The following is a 24,523-nucleotide window of genomic DNA, read 5'->3' as shown; positions in this document are numbered from 1 at the left end:
ATACTTCAGTAGAAAATTCTTTTAAATGCCCTGTGGTCCGGGCAATTCGGGCCCTCAGGGCCATGGAGCTGGCTGCAGGGTCCCTGGAGCAGCTGGGGCACAGCCTGAGAGGCTGGTCAGGCTGGTTCTGCCTTAAACAGACCCTTGGAAAAGCACAAGTTGGGTTCTCAGCAGTCCCAGGACAAGCTTTCACCCCAACAGGATGCTAACACCAACCGCCCCCCCCCCACCCCCCGCCAGGCTGTATACCCCGCTGTCCGCTGGGACCCTGCCTCGGTGCCAGCTGCCTTTCCTACTCTAACAGCTGTATTTTTCAGGTACAATATGACAGGCTCAATCTATTCCTGTTATATATTTCCCAGTAAATGGACAAGGTGAAAACAGTGTCAGTTCAAATCACTATCATGACACTTAATTCTGATTTACTGTACCTTTTGCTGCAATCTTGAAAGTGCCTGCGTCCGTGCTGAGCTGGATTGCCCAGCCAGGCCCCACGGGGTCGATGTTAAGATCAGCTTCAATAAAAGAATTTAGGGTAAGGCAGCCCCGGGTGGGCAGGAGGCAAGCAGGGGCCCAGAGGACGAGCCAGGAGAGACGCCGCAGCCGCGGCTATCCCACGCCTCCCTCCCACCGACTCTTTGTCCCCAGCCCTGCGTTTGCAGCAGCTGGGAAATTTATGGCGGCTCCATAAACGGGTTTTACAGACAGCTGTTAGAGCGTGCGGAGCAATGCTCGGCTGTCGGGGGACCTAGTCGCAGGCTTACAGCCAAGACACTTAAATATTATGGCCCCACATATATAAAAAGTGTGCTGTGCACGTCCTCTGCTCCCTCCCGCCTCCTGACCCAGGAGCGTGGGGTTGCCGGCTCGCCAGGGACAAAATGCCTGCCACCCGTTGCTCCAGCCCCTGCAACCTGGTCCAGGAGCCTCTGGCCGGGCTGGCAGCAGGGACACAGCGAGACTCCTCCAGACGGCAGTGCCAGGCGCGCACTGGTCTCTTCTCCCCTGCCCTCCTGGCCGGCTGTGCCCAGCTCTGCTCCCCAAGTTCTCCGAGCCTCAGGGCCGTGCTCCAGCTGTTGTCTCTGTCTTGAAGGTTCTCCCTTCCCCCTACCTTTTCGTGCCCTGGCCAGTTCTTACCTACCCTTCCAGAACTCAGCAGAACTATTGCTTTCTCCGAGGTGTCGTCCCCACCCTCCAGAGTTGGGTCCCCTGTCATAAATACTCGTATCCCCCCTGGACTTCTTCATAACATTTATAACAATTGTAATTAAATAATTATTGGCGTCATTATCTGTTTAATGTCTGTCTTTCCCGCTGGACTATAAACTCTGTGAAAGCGGGGACTCTATTTGCATGTATCCCGGGTGCCCCGCGCGGGGCCTGGGGCTCAATAAACATCCAATGAGCGAGTGAACGGAGGAAACAAGATGCAGAGCTGCATCTCACACAGCCCTCAGCCGCAGCACAAGGCAAAACGCGCTCCGCTCCCAGAGCAGGAGAAAGGTTCGCGGGTGTGCAGGGAAGAGAAGCCACTTCAAGGAGGAAACAGGAAGGGCTTCCAGGAGGAGGCGCCATGGGACCTCCTGGTGTAGTAAAGGGCTTTCGTTCAGAAGTCTCAGCTGTGGTGCTTAAGATGGGGGTCAGAGGGCTCGTGCCTGAGTCTCACTGAGCCTCAGCTTTGCCGTCTTTACAATGGGACTGCTTAAGGGTGGCGCCTACATCACGCGCTTGTGTGATGGTTAAACGTATACAGCACAGCGCATGCAATAAGAGTTCCCTGAGCTACGGCCCTACGAAGGGAGCCAGAACTCGGCCATTCCAGGCAAAGGGGACAGCGTTTGTGAAGGTCTTTTTTTTTTTTCAGTATTTTATTTTTTTCCTTTTTCTCCCCAAAGCCCCCCGGTACATAGTTGTATCTTCTTAGCTGTGGGTCCTTCTAGTTGTGGCATGTGGGACGCTGCCTCAGCGTGGTTTGATGAGCAGTGTCATGTCCGCGCCCAGGATTCGAACCAATGAAACCCTGGGCCGCCTGGAGCGGAGCGCGCGAACTTAACCACTCCACCGGGCCAGCCCCTGTGAAGGTCTTTAATGAAGGATAAAAACCATTCCTCTCGATGCCCTGCCGCCTGGGAAGCCGGGTTTTCTGTCTCATAACCTCAGCCTGAGCTACTGACCAGGAGAGAATGTCTGACCCAATAAGAGCCCATCATAGGCTGGCCAGTGACCTATGACCTATGACCTACAACCTATGGCCGGGCGAGTCAGATTTCCTCTCTTGGGTGTTTGATTGAAGGACATGAGAAGAACTGGCAGGAGAGCTGAAGCTGGAAGTTCCATGATAGAAATATCGTTGCACCACAAAGTAGAAATTATAACTAAGTACAAGGAATCGGAGAAATGCCTCGGAGGCCTCAGCTCCCAGGCTATCTGGAGCCTTATGATAGAAGTCTTTTACTTTTTTCTTTTTTTTCTTTTTGAGGAAGATTAGCTCTGAGCTGACATCTGCTGCCGATCTTCCTTTCTGTTGTTGTTGTTGCTGAGGAAGATTGGCCCTGAGCTAAAATCCGTGCCCATCTTCCTCTATATGCAGAATGCCTGCCACAGCATGGCTTGATAAGTGGTATGGCTCATGCCTAGGGTCTGAACCGGCAAACCCCAGGCCACTGAAGTGGAGTGCGCCAACTAAACCACTGTGCCACCAGGTCGGCCCCTATTTTTTTTCTTTTTGAGGAGGCAGTATAGTAGTGCAACTAAATTTGACTTCTCACTCAAAGACATATTAGCTGTGTGACCTTGGACAGAATACTAACCTCTCTGAGCTTCAATTTCCTTGACTATAAAATGGAGATCATAAAAGCATTCATCTCAGAAAGTCGTTGTGTGAATTCAATGAAATGACGTAGTAGATTATATTACTGTTCGCTGATATCTTCCTCACTGGGAACAAACAGCCCAATCTAAAAGAGTTTGTGGCTACTTAAGACTTAACCCCACTCTCGGGCCTCCAGTCTTTTGCGGACAGAAGAAAGGCTGAGCAATCTGCTCAACCCCCAGACCAGGCATGTTCTCCAGGGCTCTCATCATATGTGGAAGAGCATAGGCTGGGCTGTATGAAATTGCCAATGTGCAATTCAATGTTTTATGGACATTTTGGCCCATAAAAGTGGATTTCCTTATGGTTCAACCTTAAAAAGGAAGGCTCCTCCAAGAACCAAGCGCCACAGAGAACACTGGACTAGAGCATTCCTCCCAGGAGAGGAAAGCGGGGCCTAATCATGGAACAGTCCCCATCCTAGGGAACAGACCCCTGGAAAAGATGCCCAGAGTGATTTCAGAATCCACACAGAGCTGCAGCTGCCATGCGTCTCCTATCCCCGTCCTGTCGGAATGGAAGTGTTTAACTGTGATTGCCCAGCTCACCAGAGTATACTGAGCCTGTGGGTGAGAGGCAGCTGCTCTCATTGGTTCATAGATCTCTGAACCAAAATGAGCTGGTTCTCTCTCCTCTCTGCTGAAGAGAATTCCAGGCATCGTGAAGAAATCTTGGACTTTGAGCTTGAACCAGTGTCTGGATGGGACTTTGGTTTGTTTGCCCAAGGTGAACAGTTTCTACACGTAGGATACAGAGGGAATTGAATATGCAGTGACCAGAAGGGCAGACTGTGGAAGATTATTTTATTGGTCACAAACGTCCCAGCCCATTGAAGTCCGTCTTGGTTGTGCAACTTGCTTTGGCCAAGGAAATGTGCATGCAAGTGATATTTCGCTCTAGGCAGACACACTAGGAGCTAATTTGTGCTTTGCTGCACTGTTTACCGCTGAAATGATCACCACAACCAGCAATGTTCCAGCAGAAGATGTTCCAGAAGCCTGGGTCCTGGAAGAAAGAAAATATGTTGCCAACCCACAGCCAACATGCCGTGGACAGGTAGCCTGAGGGAGGGGTAGATTGTGGCAATTGTAAGACCCCAGAATTTGGACTTGTTTGTTACTGCAGCATAGCCTGCCTTATCCGGACCAATGAAAAGATATGAAAATAACTTATCACAGAGTCTGCCTCAGAATAAGTGCCATCACTATTTTTTTTCCCGTCTCTTAGAAGCCAAAGAGTCATAAAAGGCCTGGAAGCAGAAAGTGTGATTTGGGTTTGGTAAAGAATTCAAGGTAACCGGAGTGAACGCTACACGAAGGGGAGCAGTTCACAATACAAGTGGAAAAGGGGGGCCAGGTCATAAAGAACTGGAACGGAAGCCATACGTCTGGTTTAAGCAGCATAGACAGTACGAAATAAAGTCACTTTTAGCATTCCAATGACTCTAAGATCCGTCTCCCGACAGAAGAAAGAGTGTCTTTCTTCTCTCTTCAGCACCTGCCCCCTAAGTCTTTCCCCCTCTCTCCAAGTTCAGTCTGGAGTCTGCGGGAGTTCCTCTTGTCACAGAGAGGATCAGACAACCTAATCTGTCCACCAGAGGGAGGGCCTCTGGTCCTGGCGGCTGGTTTCCCTGCCGCCTCACTGTGTCACAGCTGAAAACAGACTGGCCAGAAGCAAGCAGCATAAAAGAAACAATTGCTAGACCTCAAGATACTAAAGTGTAAAACTTCTAAAGGACAACAGATGCCATAAACAAGCTCAAAACAAGCGATAGCCCAGGGGAAAATATTTGCAATTTATATAACAGATAAGGGATTGGCATCCAGAATATATAAAGAATTCTAACAAATCAATAAGAAAAAGACAAATGGCCCAATAGAATACTCAGCAAATGATAAAAAACAGTCGATTTATGGAAAAGGAAATTCAAATGGCCAATAAACTTGAAGAATGTTCAATTTCACTAGTAATCAAGGAAATAAAACATTAAAGTACCATGAACTGTATTTCACATCACACTGGCCAAAAAAATTCAAGTTTGATATTAAATATTAGGGTGTGTGGGAATAGGGACTCTTGAATACTGCTGGTGACGAGGCAAATTGGCACAACCGTTTTGAAGGACAAGGCCGCTAGCTAGCATCTCGGCTGGGGAAAATGTTTGCACGTGTGCACGAGGAGGCCTGAATCAGAACGTTTCCTGCAGTATTGCTCAGACGAGTAAAAAACTGGAGAAAACCTAAGTGTCCGTCAACAGGGGCTTAGCTAAACAGACCTTAGCATGGCCGTGCTATGAAGTACTACGCAGCCGTTCAAAAGAAGACGTAAATCTACGACAGGACAGGAAGAGATGCTGTTGGGAGAATAAAGAAAGTGACAAAAAGTACACAAAGCAGGACACCTTTTAAGCAGAGACAGAAATAGGAACACAATAATTTTAAAATTTTTTATAGACATAGATGTATAAAAAATATTTGAAAGGATGGTTCAAAGGGGAGTAAGAGTAGGAAGCTCAGAGACTGTGGGAAAGGGCCTTGTGTGGTGGGGGTAGATAAGGAGGAAGGTGGTAAATAAGGAGGGATGGTGGGAAGGAGGTGAAATTGGGACTTGAGCTTTATTGTTAATCTTCCTGTATTTTTTTACAGAAGAGAAAAAGGAGAAGGTATTGATGGACTGCTTGTGCAATTAAAAATGAATTATTTATAAAGAGAAAAACAGGCTGTCTGGCTTGTGAGTCCCCTCCCCAGTGATGGACACCATGGGGCCGGGAACACACACACGCCATGGATGTGCAATCAGCGATGCGGGAGGGGGCAAAAAGTGGGAACTAGTCAGGATAAGGTAACTGCTGTAACTAACACCACCAACATCTCAGTGCCTTAACACAACAGAAGTTGATTTCGCACTCATGTCACAATTCAGGGTGCATGGTGGCAGTGGGGAGCTCTGATCCACACAGTGACCCGGGGGCCCAGGCCCCTTCCATGTTGTGGTTCTGTCATCTCGTAGCGCCTTGTCTTCCTCTGCATTTGGCTGGTCAGTAGGACACAGAGACAGCATGGAGGATTGCTTAGAGACTTCTAGGGGCCAGGCCTGGAAGCAACCATACCTCACATGCTATTGGCCAGAACTCAGTCCTATGGCCCACCTAACTGCAGGGGAGGCTGGGAAATGTAGTCTAGCTGTGTGCTCAGGAAGAGGAAACTGGCTTGGCGATCACATAGCGTCTCTGCTTTGCTCAGCCGTGGTGGCTCCAGCTCCTGTTTACACAGTTGTTTTAGGACACACCCTGGCTCACCTTCTCCAGCACCTCTCCCCACCTCCCTGCACCATGCCCTCTTCTTCGAGGCACCCTCGCACTATCAGGTCAGGAGGGGTTTCCACCTTCAAGCATCCTCTGAGCCTAGACCCATCGTCTGCCCCCACCTCAGTGTCCTGGCCCTGGAGAGCACAGGAGATTCCTCTCTGCCCACCCGTGTCCAAATGCCCACCTTAGTTTTAATACCCGGGGCATTATTTTCCTGGGGGGAAAGTTCACCTGTTACCCAGAGGTAAGGAGTACAAATTTCGTTGCGAAGCAATGGGAAGCTCTGAGAAGGTTCTGGGTAGGGTAATCTGTGACAGAATCCGTGCTTCAGAAAGGTGGGGAGGGTGGACCGGGTGAGGAGAGGATGAGGGGGCTCCTGCCATGGTCCTAGTGATGAATGATGAGATCTTTGCCAGGCGCTGGCAGGGACGGAGCACAGGAGGGAGGCCCTGGAGCAGATATGACAGGTCTTCCAGAGGTAAACTCTGCAGGATGTGTGGGGGGAGTCCAGGGTGTCTTCCTGGTTTCAGAAGAACGGGGACCCCTGGCGCTGAGATGAAGAACAGGTTTGGGACGAGATGGATGGAAAACTCCCTGCCCGAGATGTCTGTGGATGTTCAGATGGAAGCGTCCTTTGGGCAGCTGGGCAAACACGTCTGGAACTCAGGAGCGATGCCTGGCCTACAGGAAAAGATTTGGAGGTTACAGATGGTACTTGAGGCGATTGGACCACAGCTAAGTCTGTGTTGTAAGAAAAGTGAGAAACGCTCGGCTCTCCTCAAAACAAGTAAAGAGTGGGTCCTTGTAATTCTAGCACCCTGAAATGAGATGGCCTTCCAGACACCGAGTGATCTCTGCCACAGGCCAGAGGAGCTGGACCAGGTCAGGGACACACCTGGCAGGGGAGGGAGCCCTGGGTAGGCCATAGTCTTTCTGAGATGGAGCAGCTGGGCCCGAGGGAGGAGCAGCTGTGAGCCAAGGCTGCCATGAGGGCAGGAACACGGCCAGGGGTGGCAGGGCTGCATTCAGGTGTAGATGACCTGTGCAGTCACACCTGTGCTCAGGAGAGCCCCATGCTTGGTTTAATGTGCTGCTGCTATCATTTTGAAATTCTTAATAATTGTATCTTTGGACATGTGTTTTGTAAGTGAACTCCAGTGGGACGATGGAGCGTGCAAGTGATCAGAGGAGACAAGCACGGCATGTGTGTCCACTGCTCCTTGCCTCCCCGTTGGTGGACAGCATTTGCTGTGCTCCACCAGCACAGAATTCTGGTGGACCCACAATACCTGGGAGCCCAGGGAGACTCAAAGCATAACTCAGAAGGTAAACGTGTTACTTACGACTAAGTGGGGTGCCACAGCCCCGAGTGGCCACGTTTTCTCTTCAAATAAGAATGTGCTTGGAACGTAGAAAGAAGGCAGTGGTGTTCTAAGAAACATCAACTACCAGGCAAGCCCATCAGATCCTTTCATATTCATGTTCCTTTATGAGTTAGCCAACCACTTAAGTTGAAAACTGTGACTCAGAAGGAAAGGAAAAGAGAGCAACCACAGTTCCTTTTCCTCCCAGTGCTTCTTGACCATCAGTAAGTTAAAGGTAGACACTCATAGGAGAATGTGCATAGATCAAGAAGTGAAATAAAAACAGTTGGGTTCGTTTTGTGTAGTGTTCCTACTGTTCTGGTAAGAATGAAATACAGGGCTGGCCCAGTGGCTTAATGGTTAGGTTCACACGTTTTGCTTCAGCAGCCCAGGGTTCACCAGTTCGGATCCCAGGTGCAGACCTATACAGCACTTGGCAAGCCATGCTGTGGCAGGTGTCCCACATATAAAGTAGAGGAAGATGGGCACGGATGTTAGCTCAGGGCCAGTGTTCCTCAGCAAAAAGAGGAGAACTGGAGGCAGATGTTAGCTCAGGGCTAATCTTCCTCAAAGAAAAAAAAAAAAGAATGAAATACATATGTCTATATGAGCTACAAAATATGTATGTAATTTTGGTGATTCTGCATATGGGTTAAGTGTTCTTCTGTTTGCATTGTAAAATATAAGGTAAAATTCATGCTAATAATTTAAAATTGTATTATTACTTTACTTAGAGTAGCATTAAATAGCAAAGAAAAAATATTATGGTAAGTCAAGAGACAGACCACTGAAGAAAAGAAAAACTTTATATTTTAATATTTTTCATTGCGCTTTTTCCCTGCTTTTTGAACAAGGGGTCCATGTTTTCATTTTGCACTGGGCGTTGCAAATTATGTTGCCAGCCCTAAGCGCAGGGTTTCACCTAGGACGTCAAGAACCAAGGAAAGTCTATGCTCTGGGGAAGGCATTTTGGCTGACTTGCTTCTTGACCAAGCATTTGGGCTCTTCTGTAATTTGGCCCTGTCTGTGGTCCGGGTGGCACATTGCCCCATGCTTCAGAGCCAGGCTTGAGCCGGGCTGCCTTGATTCAAGTATTAGTTCTGATTTTGCTGGCTGTGTGATCTCAAGCAAGTTATTTGACCTCTCTGTGTCGCAGTTTTGCCATCTCTCGAATGAGGATTTTGATAACAGTACCTACCTCAAAGTGTTGTTGGGAAGGTTAGATGGTTTAATGCCTGCACAGTGTCTGGAACAGCCCTCGGAACCTAGAAGTGGGACTCCATATGTGTGAGCTATTCTCCCGATAGCATTTTCCACAATTTCACTGTCCGGTGGAGGAAGTCCCTGGGTGCCCTCTCCTCTTGCATCTTGACAATGCTGGGAGACTGGACCTTACTCAGTCCCTGTGCGGAGTAAGAGGGCCGTGGGGAGTGGGGCTCACCAGCAGGTCAGTGCGTGTGGAATGTGTTGGCCCTGGGGCTCTGTGCAAGGCTGTGAAGGCAGCAGTGGGCCTCAGGTTGTGCTGGGGGGACATGGGGTGGGGGGCTCCTGGTCTCCATGTCTGTATTGGTTGGCTGGGCTGCCAAAACAAAGTGCCACAGACTAGGTGGCTCAAACAGCAGAAACTTAGTTTCTCAGTTCTGAGGCTAAAAGTCTGCAATCCAGGGGTCTCAGGGTGGGTTTCTTCCGAGGCCTCTCTCCTCGGCTTGCAGAGGCCACCTTCTCCCGTGTCTTCACACGGTCTCTCGTCTGTGTGTCTGTGTCCTAACCTCCTCCTCTAAGGACACCTGTCGTGTTGCATTAGGGCCCCCCATATGACCTCGTTCCACCTTAATCACCCCCTTAAAGGTCCTGTCTCCAAATATAGTCACATTCTGAGGCACTGCGGCTTAGGGCTTCAACATACAAATTTTGGGGACACACAATTCAGCCCATAATAATGTCTGTGAAGGGAGGGCTGTTCTGTGGGTCCCTGTGACCGCATGACTGCACACCTGTGTTTGTGTCTGTGTGTCTGTCCGTCTGAGTGTCTGACCTCTGGGGCCTCTGTCCTTGTGAATCTGTGTTGCTGGGGCTCCTGGGTCTCAGCGTGCCTGTGTTCGTGAGACCTTGACAGTGTTCTGCGTCGACCTGACTGTGCTGTGTGTCTGTCAGTCAGTCTACAGTCCGTGATGTTCTAAGTCTAGGAGCCTGAGGGCCTGTGGGAACAAGATCAGCTCATCTCTGGGTCTCTGTGCACATAGGTCCTAGTGTGTGTGGGGGTGTGTGTGTGTGTCTGTAAATCTGAAATCTGACCAGGCATGTGGCTGGAAGGCAGGATTTGAAAGGAGAGGAGAGGGATCCTGTTAATTTGAGATTTGAAAGGAGACAGCATGTTCAGAAAAGCATAAGAACAGCAGCTTAAACACATGTTGGCGACGACGGTGAGAGGACGGCCACTGAGGCCGGGCTGGCTCCAGTGTGCATTCCATGGCGTGTTGGTGTCTTTAAAACTGTGACAAAACCAGATACAGAAGCAACACAATGGGACTGAGCAGCATCCGCGGTGGGGGCAGGGAGAGGAGGCAGCCGCGGGGTCAGGGGGTGGAGTCACCGTGAAGGCCGCTTTGTCTCAGCACCTTCCAGCACCCAGCTGGGGGGGCCCCCAGTGCTGAAGTCTTTCTCACTCTCCACCCACTTCTTTCCAGCCGAGACAAATCTGCACCCTGAGCCCTGGAGCTGTGGGCGGGCATGACCTTCACGTGCAGAGCCCCACTCAGGCTGTGCTCTGTGCTCTACGTGCATTTTTTCTACTCCTCCCTAAAAGCCCGCAAGGCGGGTAATTATTTACCTCCACCTAAGAGTGGAGGAAACTGAAACCCAGAGAGACACAGGGCCGTGGTCAAGGCTGTAGCAACTGAGGTCTGTCTGATTGTTCTCAGGATTCCAGATGGTGCTTGGTTAAGAAACAATGAATGAATGAATGAAATAAAATATTCCCTGTGCTTTGAGGTAGAATCTATGTCCAGGTAGTTAACTACCTGAAGGGCGGTAGCTTACTTTTGCTTTCTCCACCACACCCATTGGTCCTGTAATAAATGAGCTTGAGCACGCTGACCTATTCTTTTTGGAAAATCAGTAGTAGTGAAGAGACGGTGGACACTGGTGGTTTCTAACCCAGGGAGCAGACTTTTTCCTGGGAACAAACAGGAAGGAGATGGCCAGGACGGAGCTCCTGACTAAGTGCCAGCATTGGTTTGGCTTGGCTGTGGACCTGGGTTTGAGCATCAGCTCCGCCACACACGAGCCTGTTTGTCTTCCTTCCTCTCCTGTTCTGGCCTTCTGTTTTCATTCATCGCTCTCTTTATTTCACTGAACAGGCCTAAATGCACCACTCTTTCAGGTTGCTCTTTCATTTCTAGGTCTTGGGGTACCAATGGCGCCCTTGGATGTACACACTGGATCTTTCTCTTGGTGGCTTGCTTCCTTGTGTGTTTTGTGATTGTCGTCTATAAACTCGCACAAAGCAAGGCTTGTTTGCCCCGGGGGTCCCACGTGCCCTGGGTTGTGTCTATAGAGTAATTTCAGGCTCGCCTCCACGGGGGATCCCGGCATTTTCTCTGGTCCCAATGAAGTTGCTTATGAATTTCCCAGAGTAAGCTCCCGCGGCTCCAGGCTTTATACTGGAGCACGGTGAAACCTCGGACCCCCGTTTTATTCCCACTCCTGGCCCAGGTGGATGGCAAACTTCTGGCTTCTTTCGCAGAGCATTTTCCAACTCCAGCGTCTTGGTGGCCAGTGCCGTTTCATCTTTGACCCTTCGTTGATTTACAACTGCTTTGTTTACTCTCCAAGGTTTCCTTTTCCTTCTTTATCTTTCGTCAGTTCTAACAGACTTTTAGAGTAGATCCTAACTAGAAAGGACAACTAGAGAGGTGTCTGGAGATGGTTCATTTAAGTTGAAAGCTGAAATAAATCGACAGTGCCTGATGATGTGCACACAGGCCAGGAATCAGGTGTCCAGGTTGAACCCCTGCTCCAGGCCTGATATGGCCACATGACTTGGATGCTGCAGCTCCGCTGAAGGTCTCTGGGCCTCTGGCTGCTCCATGGGAACATGGTGGGTGCAAGAGCCCTGGGCTGAGTTGTCTCGGTGCCTCCTTCTCTTAGCAAGCACCTCCCTGGGGCTTTATGCTGGTAGCTCAGTTCCAGCCTATTGCGTTCACAGGGCCCAAGGCTCACGTCCCACCCTCTTCTCCAGAGAACGCCTCCACCTCAGATCCTGCTCACCATCCTGGCTCCGAGTTCCCTCTTTGTCTGCTTCCTGGGGTTTCCTCTTTCTCGGCTTTGAACTTGGCTATGCATTTACATTTTTTGGTCATAGTTTATCTAGCATTTTAATGCATGCAGAGCAGGAAGGGAGATTTCTCATATTGACTCAATGCACCACGTTAACGAGAAGTTTCTGGCACGATTAGCCTCTGTGCCTTTGAGCAAGACACTTCTCAGAACCTCAGTGTCTTCATCTACAAAACGAGTAGGTCCTATAATAGGAATGTGTACAAAATAGGTTGTTATAAGGATTATGTGAGACAGGCTCACAAAGAGTTTAGTGTATATGGTGCCTGGAACATAGTAGGTGTGCGATAAATGGTAAGTGTTATCATTTCTACTCCTGTTTTACATATAAAGATCTGGGGCTCAGAGAGATTAAGTAACTTGCCTAAAGTCACACAGCTTGTCAGTGAAATAAACCACAGATGTTTGAGTCTTCCAAGCCCAGAAGCCAGACATGTGAGTGAAGAGGTCTTTAGACTAACCTGGGCCCCTAGTGACTGTCTGAATACACCTTAATGAGGGACCCCAAGTGAGGACAGCCTAGCAGAACCAAGTCAACCCTTAGGTTTGTAAGCAAAGTAAACAATTGTTGTTTTTGCAAGCCACTGTTTGGGGAAGGTTTGTCACACAGCAATAGACAACAGGTGCACTGTCCTATTGCTTACTAGACACAGTCAACTCCTTGGGCAGACATGAAAAACAGAGCTGCATCATTTGTTCATTCGTCCATTCACTCAACAAACATATATTGAGCCCCGATTGTGCCCCAGGCTCTTTGCCAGGCACTGGGGATTCAGTGGTAACCAAAGCCAGGCAAGATAAGAAAGATAAGAAACAAACAATTAAATAAAAAAGAAAATACCAGGTAGTGACAAATGCCAGGACGAAAATAAAACTGGATGAGACAGAGTGACAATTGGAGGCTTTTCGTCTTATGTGACGAGGGAAGGTTTCTCTGAGCATTTAGGGTGAGATGACTGTCAGGAGGGAGGAAGGGCTGGCAGCAGAGTATTCCAGGCAGAAAGAATTGCTAAAGGAGACGGCCTATGGTGGGAGTGAGTTTGGTGTGTTTGGGCATCCTGCAAGGCCGGTGTGGCAACAGCATAGCAAATGTGGGAGAAGAATGCCAAGAGGTAGGCAGGGGCACAGCATGGGGGGCTCTGCAGCCCGAGGAAAAGATTTTGGATTTTTTCTGAATGCAATGAGAAGGCAGTGGTGGGTATTTTAGCAAGGTGGTGTATCAGTCAGAATAAGATAGGCTATGCTGCAGTAACAAATAAACCCTAAAATCTCAGCAGCTTTCCACAACGGGAGCTTATTTTTCTCTTATGTCACAGTCTACTGTGTGTCTGGAGGATTTGCTCTAACTGGCAACTCAGGAGCCAGGCTGCCTCCATCTTGTAGCTCCATCATCTTGTAGCTTCAAGGTCATCTGCCTAGGGACAGGTAGAAGGAGAAGAGAGAATGGGGAAGGCACCCCAGACACTCATCCGCCTTAGCCTGAAAGGAATTCAAATCACTCTGCTCACATCCCGTTGGCGAGAACTAGTCACATGGCCAAGCTAGCCACAAGGGAGGCTGGGAAATGTCAAGGAGCACACATATATCGGAGATCCTCAACAGTGTCTACCACAGATGGTAACAGGATCTGACTTATATTTCAAATTGGCACTCTGGCTACTGCATGAAAACTGTGAATCGTGAGCAGTGGGAGTCCAGCTATGATCAGGTTCTGAAATTGTAGCCCAACTCCTTCCCCTTTGGATATGTCACTTGTGGCCTTAAATGCTGGGCAAATTTTGCCTCCTGAAATGAAAAAACGCTGAAAGCTGTGTCCTGAAGGGATGCTCAGGTCAAAGCTGGAGTCAAGAGTTCAAAACCAAACGTTTAATCAGGCAGGCCCTGAGCCCCAGACTTTGGGATCATGGCCTGGTAAATTCCAAAAATAATCTAGAAACCAACCAAGAGTGATTTTGTCTCATAAGTACATATGATCAACATCATTTCATAGAATAAAGGGCATCTTAATATTTATAAGTTGGAAGGAAATAATAGTATAATAAAGAACATTCCTTTCATAGAAAAGACATTTGAGAACTTTACGCAAATCGTACACACTCACGCGGGCCCCACGCACATGTATAGTCACACTAGCCTGAGACGCACAGACATTATATGTTAGTTGGCTTCCAGGAATTGCCTATGAGAATCTTTTATCGTCATTAAATAAGTGACTCGTGCCATGACCCACTATGGGGCTGTTTGGAGTTGCCCGTGTGAGAAGTTGCTTGAGGCGAACTATCGCTTTTCATTCAAAGAATCACCCTCCAAACTTTCAATCTGGGAGTCACGTTTGAAGTGACGGTTTGTCTTCCTTGACTGTGATATCTTAACGTTCCCATCATGTCCCTCTCAAACAGGTGGCCATTCAGGCCTCTTACTGTAATAACTGCTTACCTGTTGGAGGTATGTTTCCCCTTCGGGCCCCTAAAGTGGACCTTGTGCTCACCATGTAGCTTAAATTTTAAGCCTGAGCATTCCAAACATTGCACTCACATTCCATAAGTCCAGCCATTTTCCTGTGATGTCGTAACTTACAGATGGAAATGCAATTCTGCTTACATCAGGCCACATTGTCCTTCTTTTTCTCATTTCCCTACTCGCATGTCCTCTCTCATTGATAAGCACTGGTCCACGAACTGATACTTGGAAGCTACAGGGCTGGGTGAGTAACAGCAGCCGAGGTCCAGAGCCAAACACGGAGGTTTAGGAAACAGGATGCTGAGAGCCAAGTGTGACCACATAGGCCATGGGAGGAAGTCGGGGTGAATGGAGGAGGAGCAGACACAGGCCTTGGGGATTGTGTCAGGCCACAGAGGGGCCTGTAGGGTGAGTAGGGAGACCAAGAGAATGCTTTTCAAGACCTGCAGGAGCTGGCGGACTCCATCTGCTTCTCCAGTCTCACCTCACCCGGCCCCTCCAGTCAGGCCGACCTCCCTGTCATCTCCACACAAGACCTCCTTCTCCCATTTTTGTGCCCTTTGCCCACGTCCTTTCTGCCTGGACTGTGCCCCCATTCCATCACTTTCTGCCTGGCCAACTTGTATGTATCCTTCCAATGGAACATGCTCTGCCTTCTTCCACACAGATGAAAATAAGCTGAGTAGAGGCACCTCCTTTACTGCCCTGAGCCTCGAGGCTGACATGTCGGATGTGAGGTAGAATAGAAAAAGAGGAGGTGAGGACAGCTCCCAGGTTTTTGGCTGAGCAACTAGAAAGATGGAGTTTCCGATAGATTAGATGGGGGACTGAGAGAGGTGGGGGTTTGGAAGGAATGAGCAGGAGCTGAGCTCTAGATGTGTTACATGCGAGATGCCCACGGACATGCAAATGAGCAGGTCAGGTGGGCTGATGGATGGGCATGTTTGGAGTCTGGGCAAGAGGACCAGGCTAGAGATGTAAATTTCAGAGTCACCAGCATAAGGCTGGTATTTAAAATCACGTTGTGGATGAGATTATGTGGTAGGGGGCTCCCGAAGACCCTCAGCCCGGGACACCAGATCCTTCCAGCTGGCCTTGGCCCGCCACATAACCTCACTCTGTCCTCTCCCAGCCAGGTACCCCTCCCAGCAGCTCTGATGTGGATTAAGGCTGCCCCAGGTAGAGAAGCCCAAGGTGACCTGGCCTCCATGCCAAACTATATGACCCGGTGGATTTTTATGGTATGAATTAGGGCTGCCCCAGGGAGAGAAGCCCAGGGCATCCTCACCTACATGCCAATCTATATGACCAGATTCGTGTCTAAAGTTATACGACCGCACAATAACCAGACCCCATCTGCACTGAAATCATTTAACGACTTTTTACATCATCTTTTCTTTTTCAAGTAAAAAATAAGTCACGTACCTGTGCCTTATAAATTTAGCCCTAATCCTCAACTCGGGGCAGCAGCAGGAGCTCTGACTGCCCATGGGTCCTGTCCCCATGCCTGCAGCTCTTCACTGCCCATGGGTCCTGTCCCCAGGCAGCGGCTCTTTACTGCCCATGGGTCCTGTCCCCATGCTATTCCGTACTATTCTCTAAATAAAAGAGCACCACTGCCAGACCTTGAGAGTCCAAGAAATCTTTCTTTAGACTCCTCGGCTCACCAACCCCGCCTCAGCTCCAGCAAACCTTTCATCTTTCTTCTACACTCTGCATATTTGTGCAACTTTTCTCCTTTTCTTGACTGTTGACTGCTCCTCATTCTTCAAGGACCAGCATATACATCTTTTTTCTCTGCAGCTTCTTCCTAGAAGAATGAGTATTTCTATTCTCACCATTACAACAGCACTTTGACTATATGTACTGATACCCTGGGACAAATTACTCCACGTCGTGTTATAATACCTGTGTCATTGATAAATATTTTGAAAGATTACCCAGGTGTTTTCTCCTTGGCAGTTCTTTTGAGCACCTCAACCTGAACCTTTTCCCTCTTTAAAATCCCTTCTGAGGTCTAATACTTCAGAGAAGAAATGATACAAAGCAAAACCAAAAAGTAAACAGATAGCAAAAACAAAGAGTTAACTTCATGGCTTTGAGTTGTCAAATTTCACTGTTAAAAATCCACGTTATCCAGAGAATAAGAAGACAAGCCACAGATTGGGAGGAAATATTTGCAAACAACAGTGCCTGGCACGTGAGAGTGGGTAAAGAGATGTGAGCTGCCTTGTGACCCAGTTTATTTGGTCCAGGGTAGACCTGACTATTACTGGGCCTATCAGATTCTCTCCCTAAGTCTGGAATTGGGCTTAGGGACGCTTGTCAGTGTCTGTGCGACACTGGAACTGGTGTGAAATAGACAGGCTGAGGGTCCCATCATGGCAGCCACATTAGCTTGTGAACAGGGAGAAGAAGAGAAAAGTGGTCTGTTAGAAAAGATGAAGAACAGACGCAGACACCCAAGGAGAAGGAGTAACAGGAGGACGTGCAACCCTGGGAAATCCCTGGAATTTTCCTGCCTTGTGACTGCTTCCATGAGAATCCCTGTGTGTTCCAAGAATTATTTTTTCCCAAGCTAGCTTGAGTGCATTTTTGTTACTGACACCCAAGTGATTGTTGACCAACAATATCTGAATCCTCTTCAGACTGAGCATCTTGAGGGTGAAACTAACTCTGCTCATCTCTCTAAATCCAGAAACCTGGCCAAGATTCCTAGTGAGGGACGGCAGAAACAACTATTATCCATAGAATAGCAGAGCTCCCTCCATCAGAACGTTCTCCAGGACTCTGGGAATCCTCTTCAGGAGTTTTGTAGAGCAAAGTTATAAGCATTTGCTTTGGAGTTTCACACCTTTGACTCCCACTTACACAGTGTGACTTAGGAAGGCTCAGTTTCCCTAGTTGTATTAAGGGATCACAATCCCACTACATAGGACCCATGTAGGTATGGAGTGAAATATTTTATGCGGAAGGGCCTGGCACAGAGGAAATGCCCTGTGAATGGAAATTATCGTGCTTTCTAACAACTGCCTTTGAGAACTGACATTATTCATTCAATAAATATTTGTTGAGTACCTACTGTGTCCAGGAATGGTGAAAAGACAGATAAGAATCCCCAGGTGCCTGCCCGCATGAAGCTTACAATCTAAAGAAAAGGAAGGAGGTTTTCTTGAATGCCTTCTCTGTGCCAGCTCTCCAGGCAAGCTCCTCTTGATTAAGGAGAGTACAGAAAGAATCACAATTGGGGTCTGTCATTACGTGGTGCCTCTGTGTAATAAAAGCAGATCTGCACATGGTTATGGTTTCTTAGTTTCCACAGCACTGTTTGTGGTTATTCTGTGTTTATTTTTCACATCCTTTCAGTCAAGATCTTCTGAAAGAGAGCCAGCCACACTTACACACGTGTCTCACAAACATGTTAATCCCACCTGCCTGCCTTCTGCTCCTACGAGAGTCTGTGTTCAATCTGAGAGCACAGATCAGATCAGAAACAGGGCCACTCAGGGAAAGGTTCTCTTTAGCCAGCAAGACATAACTGCTGAGATTTTAGCCTCGCTCGCTCAAGGCAGAATCAATCTGTTCTACTTCCCACAGATCAATACCAGAAAACAGCCTGAGGAGGAAAGATGTATTTATTAATTGAGAGAGCCCTTAAGGAAGGCTGAAGAGAACAAAAGTGAGCCGTGGAGATCTCGGATTCAGGAGGTTGCCCGAGTTGGTCCTTGTCCTGCACGGGCGAGGCCCGGTAAGCTGTGAGGACCTGCTCTCCAGGCTGATCGCTGCACTTTACCCACCTCTCTCAGAATAAGTACCGTTTGTGGCATTGACCACCCTCTGGGATTTCATCATATCTGAAATACACCGACATATTTTTTCCTGATTATACAAGTTATACAGCTTCATTATTAAAATTTTTAAAATCTGAATTGCCTTGTTTCCTGGTAAGGAAACAGCGATTTATTTTTATTTTTTGTCTTTCATTTTTTCTCCAGCTTTATTGAGATATAATTGACATATAACGTTGTGTAAATTTAGGGTGTACAGTGTGATGATTGATTCACGTATATATGAGAAATGATTACCACAATAAGGTTAGTTAACACGTCCATTATCTCACATAGTTACCTTTTCTTGTGTGTGTGGTGAGAACTTCTAAGATCTCCTCTCTTAGCAACTTTCAGGTGTACAATACAATATTGTTAACTATAGTCACCATGCCGTGCATCAGGTCCACAGAACTTACTCATCTTATAACTGGAAGTTTGTACCCTGTGACCACCTTCACCCATTTCCCCCACACCATGTCCCTGGCAGCCACCAATCTACTCTCTGTTTCTATGAGTTCAGGTTTTTTATTTTTTTATTTTTATTTATTTATTTTTTTTGAGGAAGATTAGCCCTGAGCTAACTACTGCCAGTCCTCCTCTTTTCGCTGAGGAAGACTGGCCCTGAGCTAACATCCGTGCCCATCTTCCTCTACTTTATCTGTGGGATGCCTACCCCAACATGGCTCTTGCCAAGCAGTGCCATGTCCACACCCAGGATCCGAACCAGTGAACCCCAGGCCACCGAAGCAGGATGTGCGCACTTAACCGCTGCGCCACCAGGCCAGCCCTGAGTTCAGGTTTTTTAGATTCCACATATAAACGAGATTATACAGCATATGTCTTTCTCTGTCTGACTTATCTCACTTAGCATAATGCCCTAGAGGTTCATCCATGTTGTCACAAATGGCAGGATTTCCTTCATTTTTGTGACTGAATAATATTCCGTTGTATACGTACCCCACATTTCTTTATTCACTCATCCACTGATAGCCACTTAGGTTACTTCTGGGTCTTGCCTATTGTCAATAATGCTGCAATGAACGTGAGAGTGCAGCCCTCTCTTTGAGATCCTGTTTTCATTTCTTTCAGATGTACACCCAGAAGTAGGATTGCTGGATCAGATGGTAGTTCTATTTTTAATTTTTTGAGGAAGCTCCACACTGTTTTCCCAGGGAACAGTGATTTTTATTGGCCTGGCAATATGGCCAGCCTCAGGAGGTGACCGTGACTGACAAAGCCAATTTCGTAGGCTCTCTTGTAGTTAGGAGTGGCCATGTGACCCATTTCTGGCCCAGGGGATCTTAATAGGTCTGCTGGAGAGTTTTGGGGAAAGATTTTCCTCCCTACTCCCCTCCCTGCTGTGAAAGAGGAGGCCATGACATCTGAAGCGGGAGGAGCCATCCTGTGCCCATGGAGCAGCAAGCATGAACATAAACGACAACCATCTGAGGATGTCAGAGAAGGACATGTGTCCTTAACGTCTTCATTCTCACATAATCGGAGACTGAAGGTAGGTGATGCCTAGCCAGTAAAATAAATGCCTCTTGTTCAAGCTACTGTGGGTGAGTGTTCTGTTATTTGCATCCATATTCCTAAGATATGCTAAAATATATGTTTAGATATGCTAGAGCAGAAAATAGCCCCCCAGACATATCCCCCCACCCCGGATATAGCCACGACTAAACTGTTATCGTTTGGCATACATTTTTCCAAGTATTTTATGCATATCATATAAATAATCACAAATACATATAACATTAATGGGCTCATAGAATAAATGCATTCTGTTCTATTACCTGTGTTTTTTTATTTAACAAAATACCATGATATATTTCTACGTCACTACAGCTTTTTTAACAACTCAATCTTCTATTGCTAGACGTTTAGGATATAGCCAATATTTTCTCATTATAAGCAATACTGAAATAATTATTCTTGAACATGCATCTGTGTGCACTTGCCTGATTGTTTACTTTGGATAATTATTAAACATGGACAGAGGGTATGCACATATTAAATGTTGACACATCTATCTACTAAGCAAATGCTTATTGAGGGGCTAGTGTGTGTGGCACATTTATGCTTGATGAACAGATACCTTGTGGAGCTTTCAGTCCGGTGGGGAGACTGACACTTGAACAGGTAAACAAATAGTAAATAGTTACAAATTGTGAGGAGTGATAAGCAGGAAATGAACTGATGCGGTATGAAAACAATAGGGACCTTCTCAGAGGGATGACCAGTGAAGGCCTCCAAGGAGGTAGCATGTAAGCTGCCAGTTTAAGGATGAGAAGGGCGAGGCCCTGTAAAGATGGAGAGGAAGGGTGCTCTGGTGAAATCCCTCAGGGAAGAAACAGCTTTGATATTTAAGAATCCAACAGGAAATCAGCTGCAGAGGGGCAGGCCAGGTCCAGACAACACGAGATCTTGTAGGTCATGCTGGGCCATTTGAATTTTATTTTATTTTATGGAAAATCATTTGGAGGGCTTTAAGCAAGAGAGCGATTTGTTGCATTTTATTATTATTACTTTTTAATGATCACTCTGGTTGCTATTTTCCATTGTTTGGTTGGAGGCAAAGCCAGGAGACCAGTAAGGAAGTTACTGAAGTGGTCTAGGCAAAATAATATGGCTTAGAGTGGGGGGTTAGGAATATACAAGTAGATCAGTGGATAAAAACATAGCATTTATAAACATGGAACTTAACAAATGATAAAAGTGTATATCCTTACACTAGTGGCCCACAATTTTATTTCCTGAAGTATTACATTATGTTAGAGCAATATATCATATTACATTATATTTTATATACATTGCATTGTATTTTATATTCATTATTATTAGTAATATTCTTATAATAATAATAAAATATTCAGTTTCAAAAATTTCCTGGATATTTCCCCATATTTATTTATCAAGATAAGTTTTAAAATAACTTTGTCATGTTCCATAGCACTCCACCGCTCAAATCATATTGGTTCTTTGATTTGGATTCCACTCAATTTATCAATTGAGTTGGGGGGATATGACATCTTTGCAATATTGAGACTTTCTGCCCAGGGATTTGTTAAATTTTTCCTTTGTGTCCTTCAGCAAGGTTTTATAGTTTTTTTCTATGGTCCTTGCCACTTCTTGTTAAGGTTATGCCTAGATATTTTATAGTATTCATTGCTAATGTGCATATAATCTCTCCTTTTTTTAAAATTTATACTTTCTAAGTGGAAATCACTAGTATTTAGTGTTGTATTTAGGGGATCCTATAAGTAATACCTCTCTCTTTCTTCTGAATTTGGAAGAAATCAAGGCATAGACACAGAAGAGAGAGAGAGGAGATACAAATACTACCTTTATTGCTGATAAAGTTGGCTGGAAAATGTAGCTGTTGATCTGCAGCCAAGTAGGCTTGCCATATTTCCCCCTGAATTGCATAGACTTACCTCTCTAGTAGCAGGCAGTGCTGGACAATAGTATCTCTCTGCCCCAGAAACGGGTCCACTTACCATGTGGCGGAGAGCATAGGAAAGTCACTCATTCTCCCCTAGGATGGAGAGAGGCCGTGAGTGTTATTCTAACAGAAGTCCCTCTGTATAGAAAAGAAGGCTTCTCCCTTAACATTTAAGAAAGTCATTGATTTTGGTGTTTAGCTTATAAGTAGCCATTTTACCACTAACTAGTCTCTAAGATTTTTAGTTGATTCTCTTCAATTTTTATTTTTAGGGATGCACTTAAATCATGAACAAATAATGACAATTTCGTCTCTTCCTTTGCAATATTTGTATTTCTTATATACTTTTCTTATCTTATTGCATTGGCTTTAGTTTGTAGCCATTATAGCAGGCATCTTTGTTTTGTTTCCAACTGAAAGGAGAATACCTTTAGTGTTCCACCATTAAATATGCTCGTTGATGGCTTCTGATGAGTAAACTTTGTCATGTTAAGAAGTTGACATTTTCTTTCCAATTTACTGAGGTTTTTAAAAATTTGTAAGTAATTGGTGTTGAAGTTTACCAAATACTTTTGTTTTTTTAAAGATTTTATTTTTTTCCTTTTTCTCCCCAAAGCCCCCCGCCGTTACATAGTTGTATATTCTTCGTTGTGGGTCCACCTAGCTGTGGCATGTGGGATGCTGCCTCAGCGTGATCTGATGAGCAGTGCCATGTCTGCGCCCAGGATCCAAACCAACGAAACACTGGGCCGCCTGCAGCGGAGCGCGCGAACTTAACCACTAGGCCACGGGGCCAGCCCCTACCAAATACTTTTAAAGCGTGTATCCTGTTGATAATATCCTGTGATTTATTTTTCTTTAACAATGCAATGAATTTACACACTCCCTAAGGTTGAATTATCCTTGCGCTCTTGGGATGAATCTTGCTTAATCATAGTGGATTTTGATGTGTTTTACATCAAGTTGGATTCAAATTGCTAAAATTTTATTTAGTAGTTTTACAACTACTATATACTTAAGTGGGTTGGTCTATAGCATTGATTTACATATTAGAGATTAATTGATGAACTTTGAAAAAGTGATCCTGGCTCAGATGAGTTTGGGAAATGTCAAGCTAATTAGGCTTCCTTACTCCTGGACTTCACAGTGACCCTAATATACTAATACTTCCTGTAATTCTCCAAAAGGTAGACTATAAATGGCTATTTCTCAGTTATTTGATTGCAGAACCTCTTTTTCAAAGAACACATGTTAAATTCTCCAGGGACTAGTGTTCTATGCTGATCTGTAGGTCTCCTCTGGTGTTATCTCTGTTGGATTTTGGTATCAGAGTCACGCTAAACTTGGGAGATGAAAAGGAAAACTTTTGCCTTTTTTTTTTTTCTGAGTAACTGTTTAAATAACATAGGGATTATCTGTCCCTTAATGATTTGACAGAACTTGCCTGTAAAGCCATCTGAACCAGTGGCATTTCTGAGTGATAGAGATGCTTGGAACGCACACCCTTGCTATGGCTTCGCCCCAGGACCTTTTCCCCAACGGCCAATTCTTCTTGGCATTCTTTTCTTCAGGATCAAACAACTATTTTGCAAAAGCCTAGAATGTGTGAAAATCAAACATCCTTTCAAACAGCATGCTGGCCTCTGCCTGGAGGTGCCTCACTGGGGCTGTGTAGGACACGTGTGGTTAAGGGTGCAGTCTGCTCATGCCTTTCCTACCAGCTACTCCAGCTGAGGGTCGAGCTTTGGACCCCACCTCTCAACCAGCTCCATTTTATCCTTTGGCTTGTGCCTTTCCCCAAGGACTGTAGGACAGCACTTCTGCTTAAACCTTTCCCTCAAGATGCTTCCCTGAGGCATGCCCCATCACCCTGGCTCTAGGCCTCTGTGGGTAGATCATTTGCCTAGCATAAGGGGAGGCGGAGAATTGCTAGGAGATTGGGGTCAGTTTGAGAGGCCTGGGATTAGCAGTGGAGTCTGGGGCCTGGCTAAGCTTGTATCGGGTCAGCGGGGGCGGTGGGGTCTCCTGAGGTGGCCTGGGTGTTTCTGCAAGAGGCCAACATTCGTGTGTGTGTGTGTGTGTGTGTGTGTGTGTGTGTGTGTGTGAGATGGTTATCCAAGGCTCCTAGAGGCCTGGGGGCTTCCAGAGATCTGAGCTGTGCCGAAGGACTGGTTTGGGATACAGTGAGGCCCAGGAGAGCTGAGTGAGCTGCGGGTCCCTGGCAGAGACCAACCTGGGGGAGGGGACAACTGGTGTCCCTGGCTCCAGAGGCGTGGGGCTCCCGGGGAGCTCCGAGGCCGGGCTGGGGGCCGCCCGCGGGCTCGCGGAGGCCAGGTCAGCGGCGCCAGGGCCCTGCCCGGGGGACCCGGCTGGGCCGCGGGGGAGGCCGGCGGGGAGGCGGGGGGCCGGCCGGGCCGGCGGCGCGGGCTCGGGACGCCAGGGCGCCCGCTCCCTCCTCCCGCCCGAGCCAGCCCCGGGCGCCGGGCGCCTCCCCCGGAGCCAGCGCCAGAGCCGGGAGGCCCGGAGCCGGCCCGCCGCCGCGGCCGCGCAGGGACCGCCGCCGCCGCCGCTGTCGCCGCCGCGCCAGGCCGCGCCCCGCCCCTGCCGCCGCCCCGCGCTCCCGGGGAGGCTCGCGCTCGAGCTGCGGCGCCCGCCCCGCCGCCTGGGCCCCGGGCCCGGCCCCTCCCGCGCCGCCCGGGCGATGAGAAGCTGCTTCTGCGTGAGACGGAGCCGGGACCCGCCGCCGCCGCCGCCGCCGCCCCAGCGGGGAACAGTTAAGTGAGGCCGGCGGGCCGGGCGCCGCGGAGGCTCGGCCCTGCTGCCCCGGCTGCGGGCGGGCGCGGGCCCCGGGCCGAGGGGCGGGCGGGCGGGCGGGCGGAGCCGGGCGCGCCGCGGCCTGCGGGCTCG

General features: G+C 47.8%; 1 protein-coding gene and 1 long non-coding RNA gene across 4 annotated transcripts in view; one reads left to right on the top strand and one right to left on the bottom strand.

Annotated features, from left to right (window-relative positions):
* Window positions 1-3,678: 3,678 nt before the first annotated feature.
* On the bottom strand, window positions 3,679-23,980 carry LOC139046338 (uncharacterized). The gene is made up of 3 exons (XR_011506226.1): window positions 23,850-23,980; window positions 21,609-21,709; window positions 3,679-6,860 (listed from the first exon to the last, which is right to left on the bottom strand). It is a non-coding gene; the product is annotated as an uncharacterized lncRNA (long non-coding RNA).
* MVB12B (multivesicular body subunit 12B) overlaps window positions 19,532-24,523 on the top strand; it is a 188,909-nt gene continuing 183,917 nt past the window's right edge. The window contains exon 1 of one of the 3 annotated variants that reach the window (XM_070518744.1): window positions 19,532-19,681. In XM_070518744.1, coding sequence (XP_070374845.1) covers window positions 19,547-19,681 — 135 coding nt within the window. In that variant the 5' untranslated portion in view covers window positions 19,532-19,546. The other 2 variants (XM_070518742.1, XM_044778753.2) reach the window with 2 other exon arrangements.

Source organism: Equus asinus, chromosome 10, assembly GCF_041296235.1.
Source record: "Equus asinus isolate D_3611 breed Donkey chromosome 10, EquAss-T2T_v2, whole genome shotgun sequence".
Classification (NCBI taxonomy): Eukaryota; Metazoa; Chordata; class Mammalia; order Perissodactyla; family Equidae; genus Equus; species Equus asinus.
Note: the sequence above shows the minus strand (reverse complement) of the source record. Positions and strands in the feature narration are given on the sequence as shown.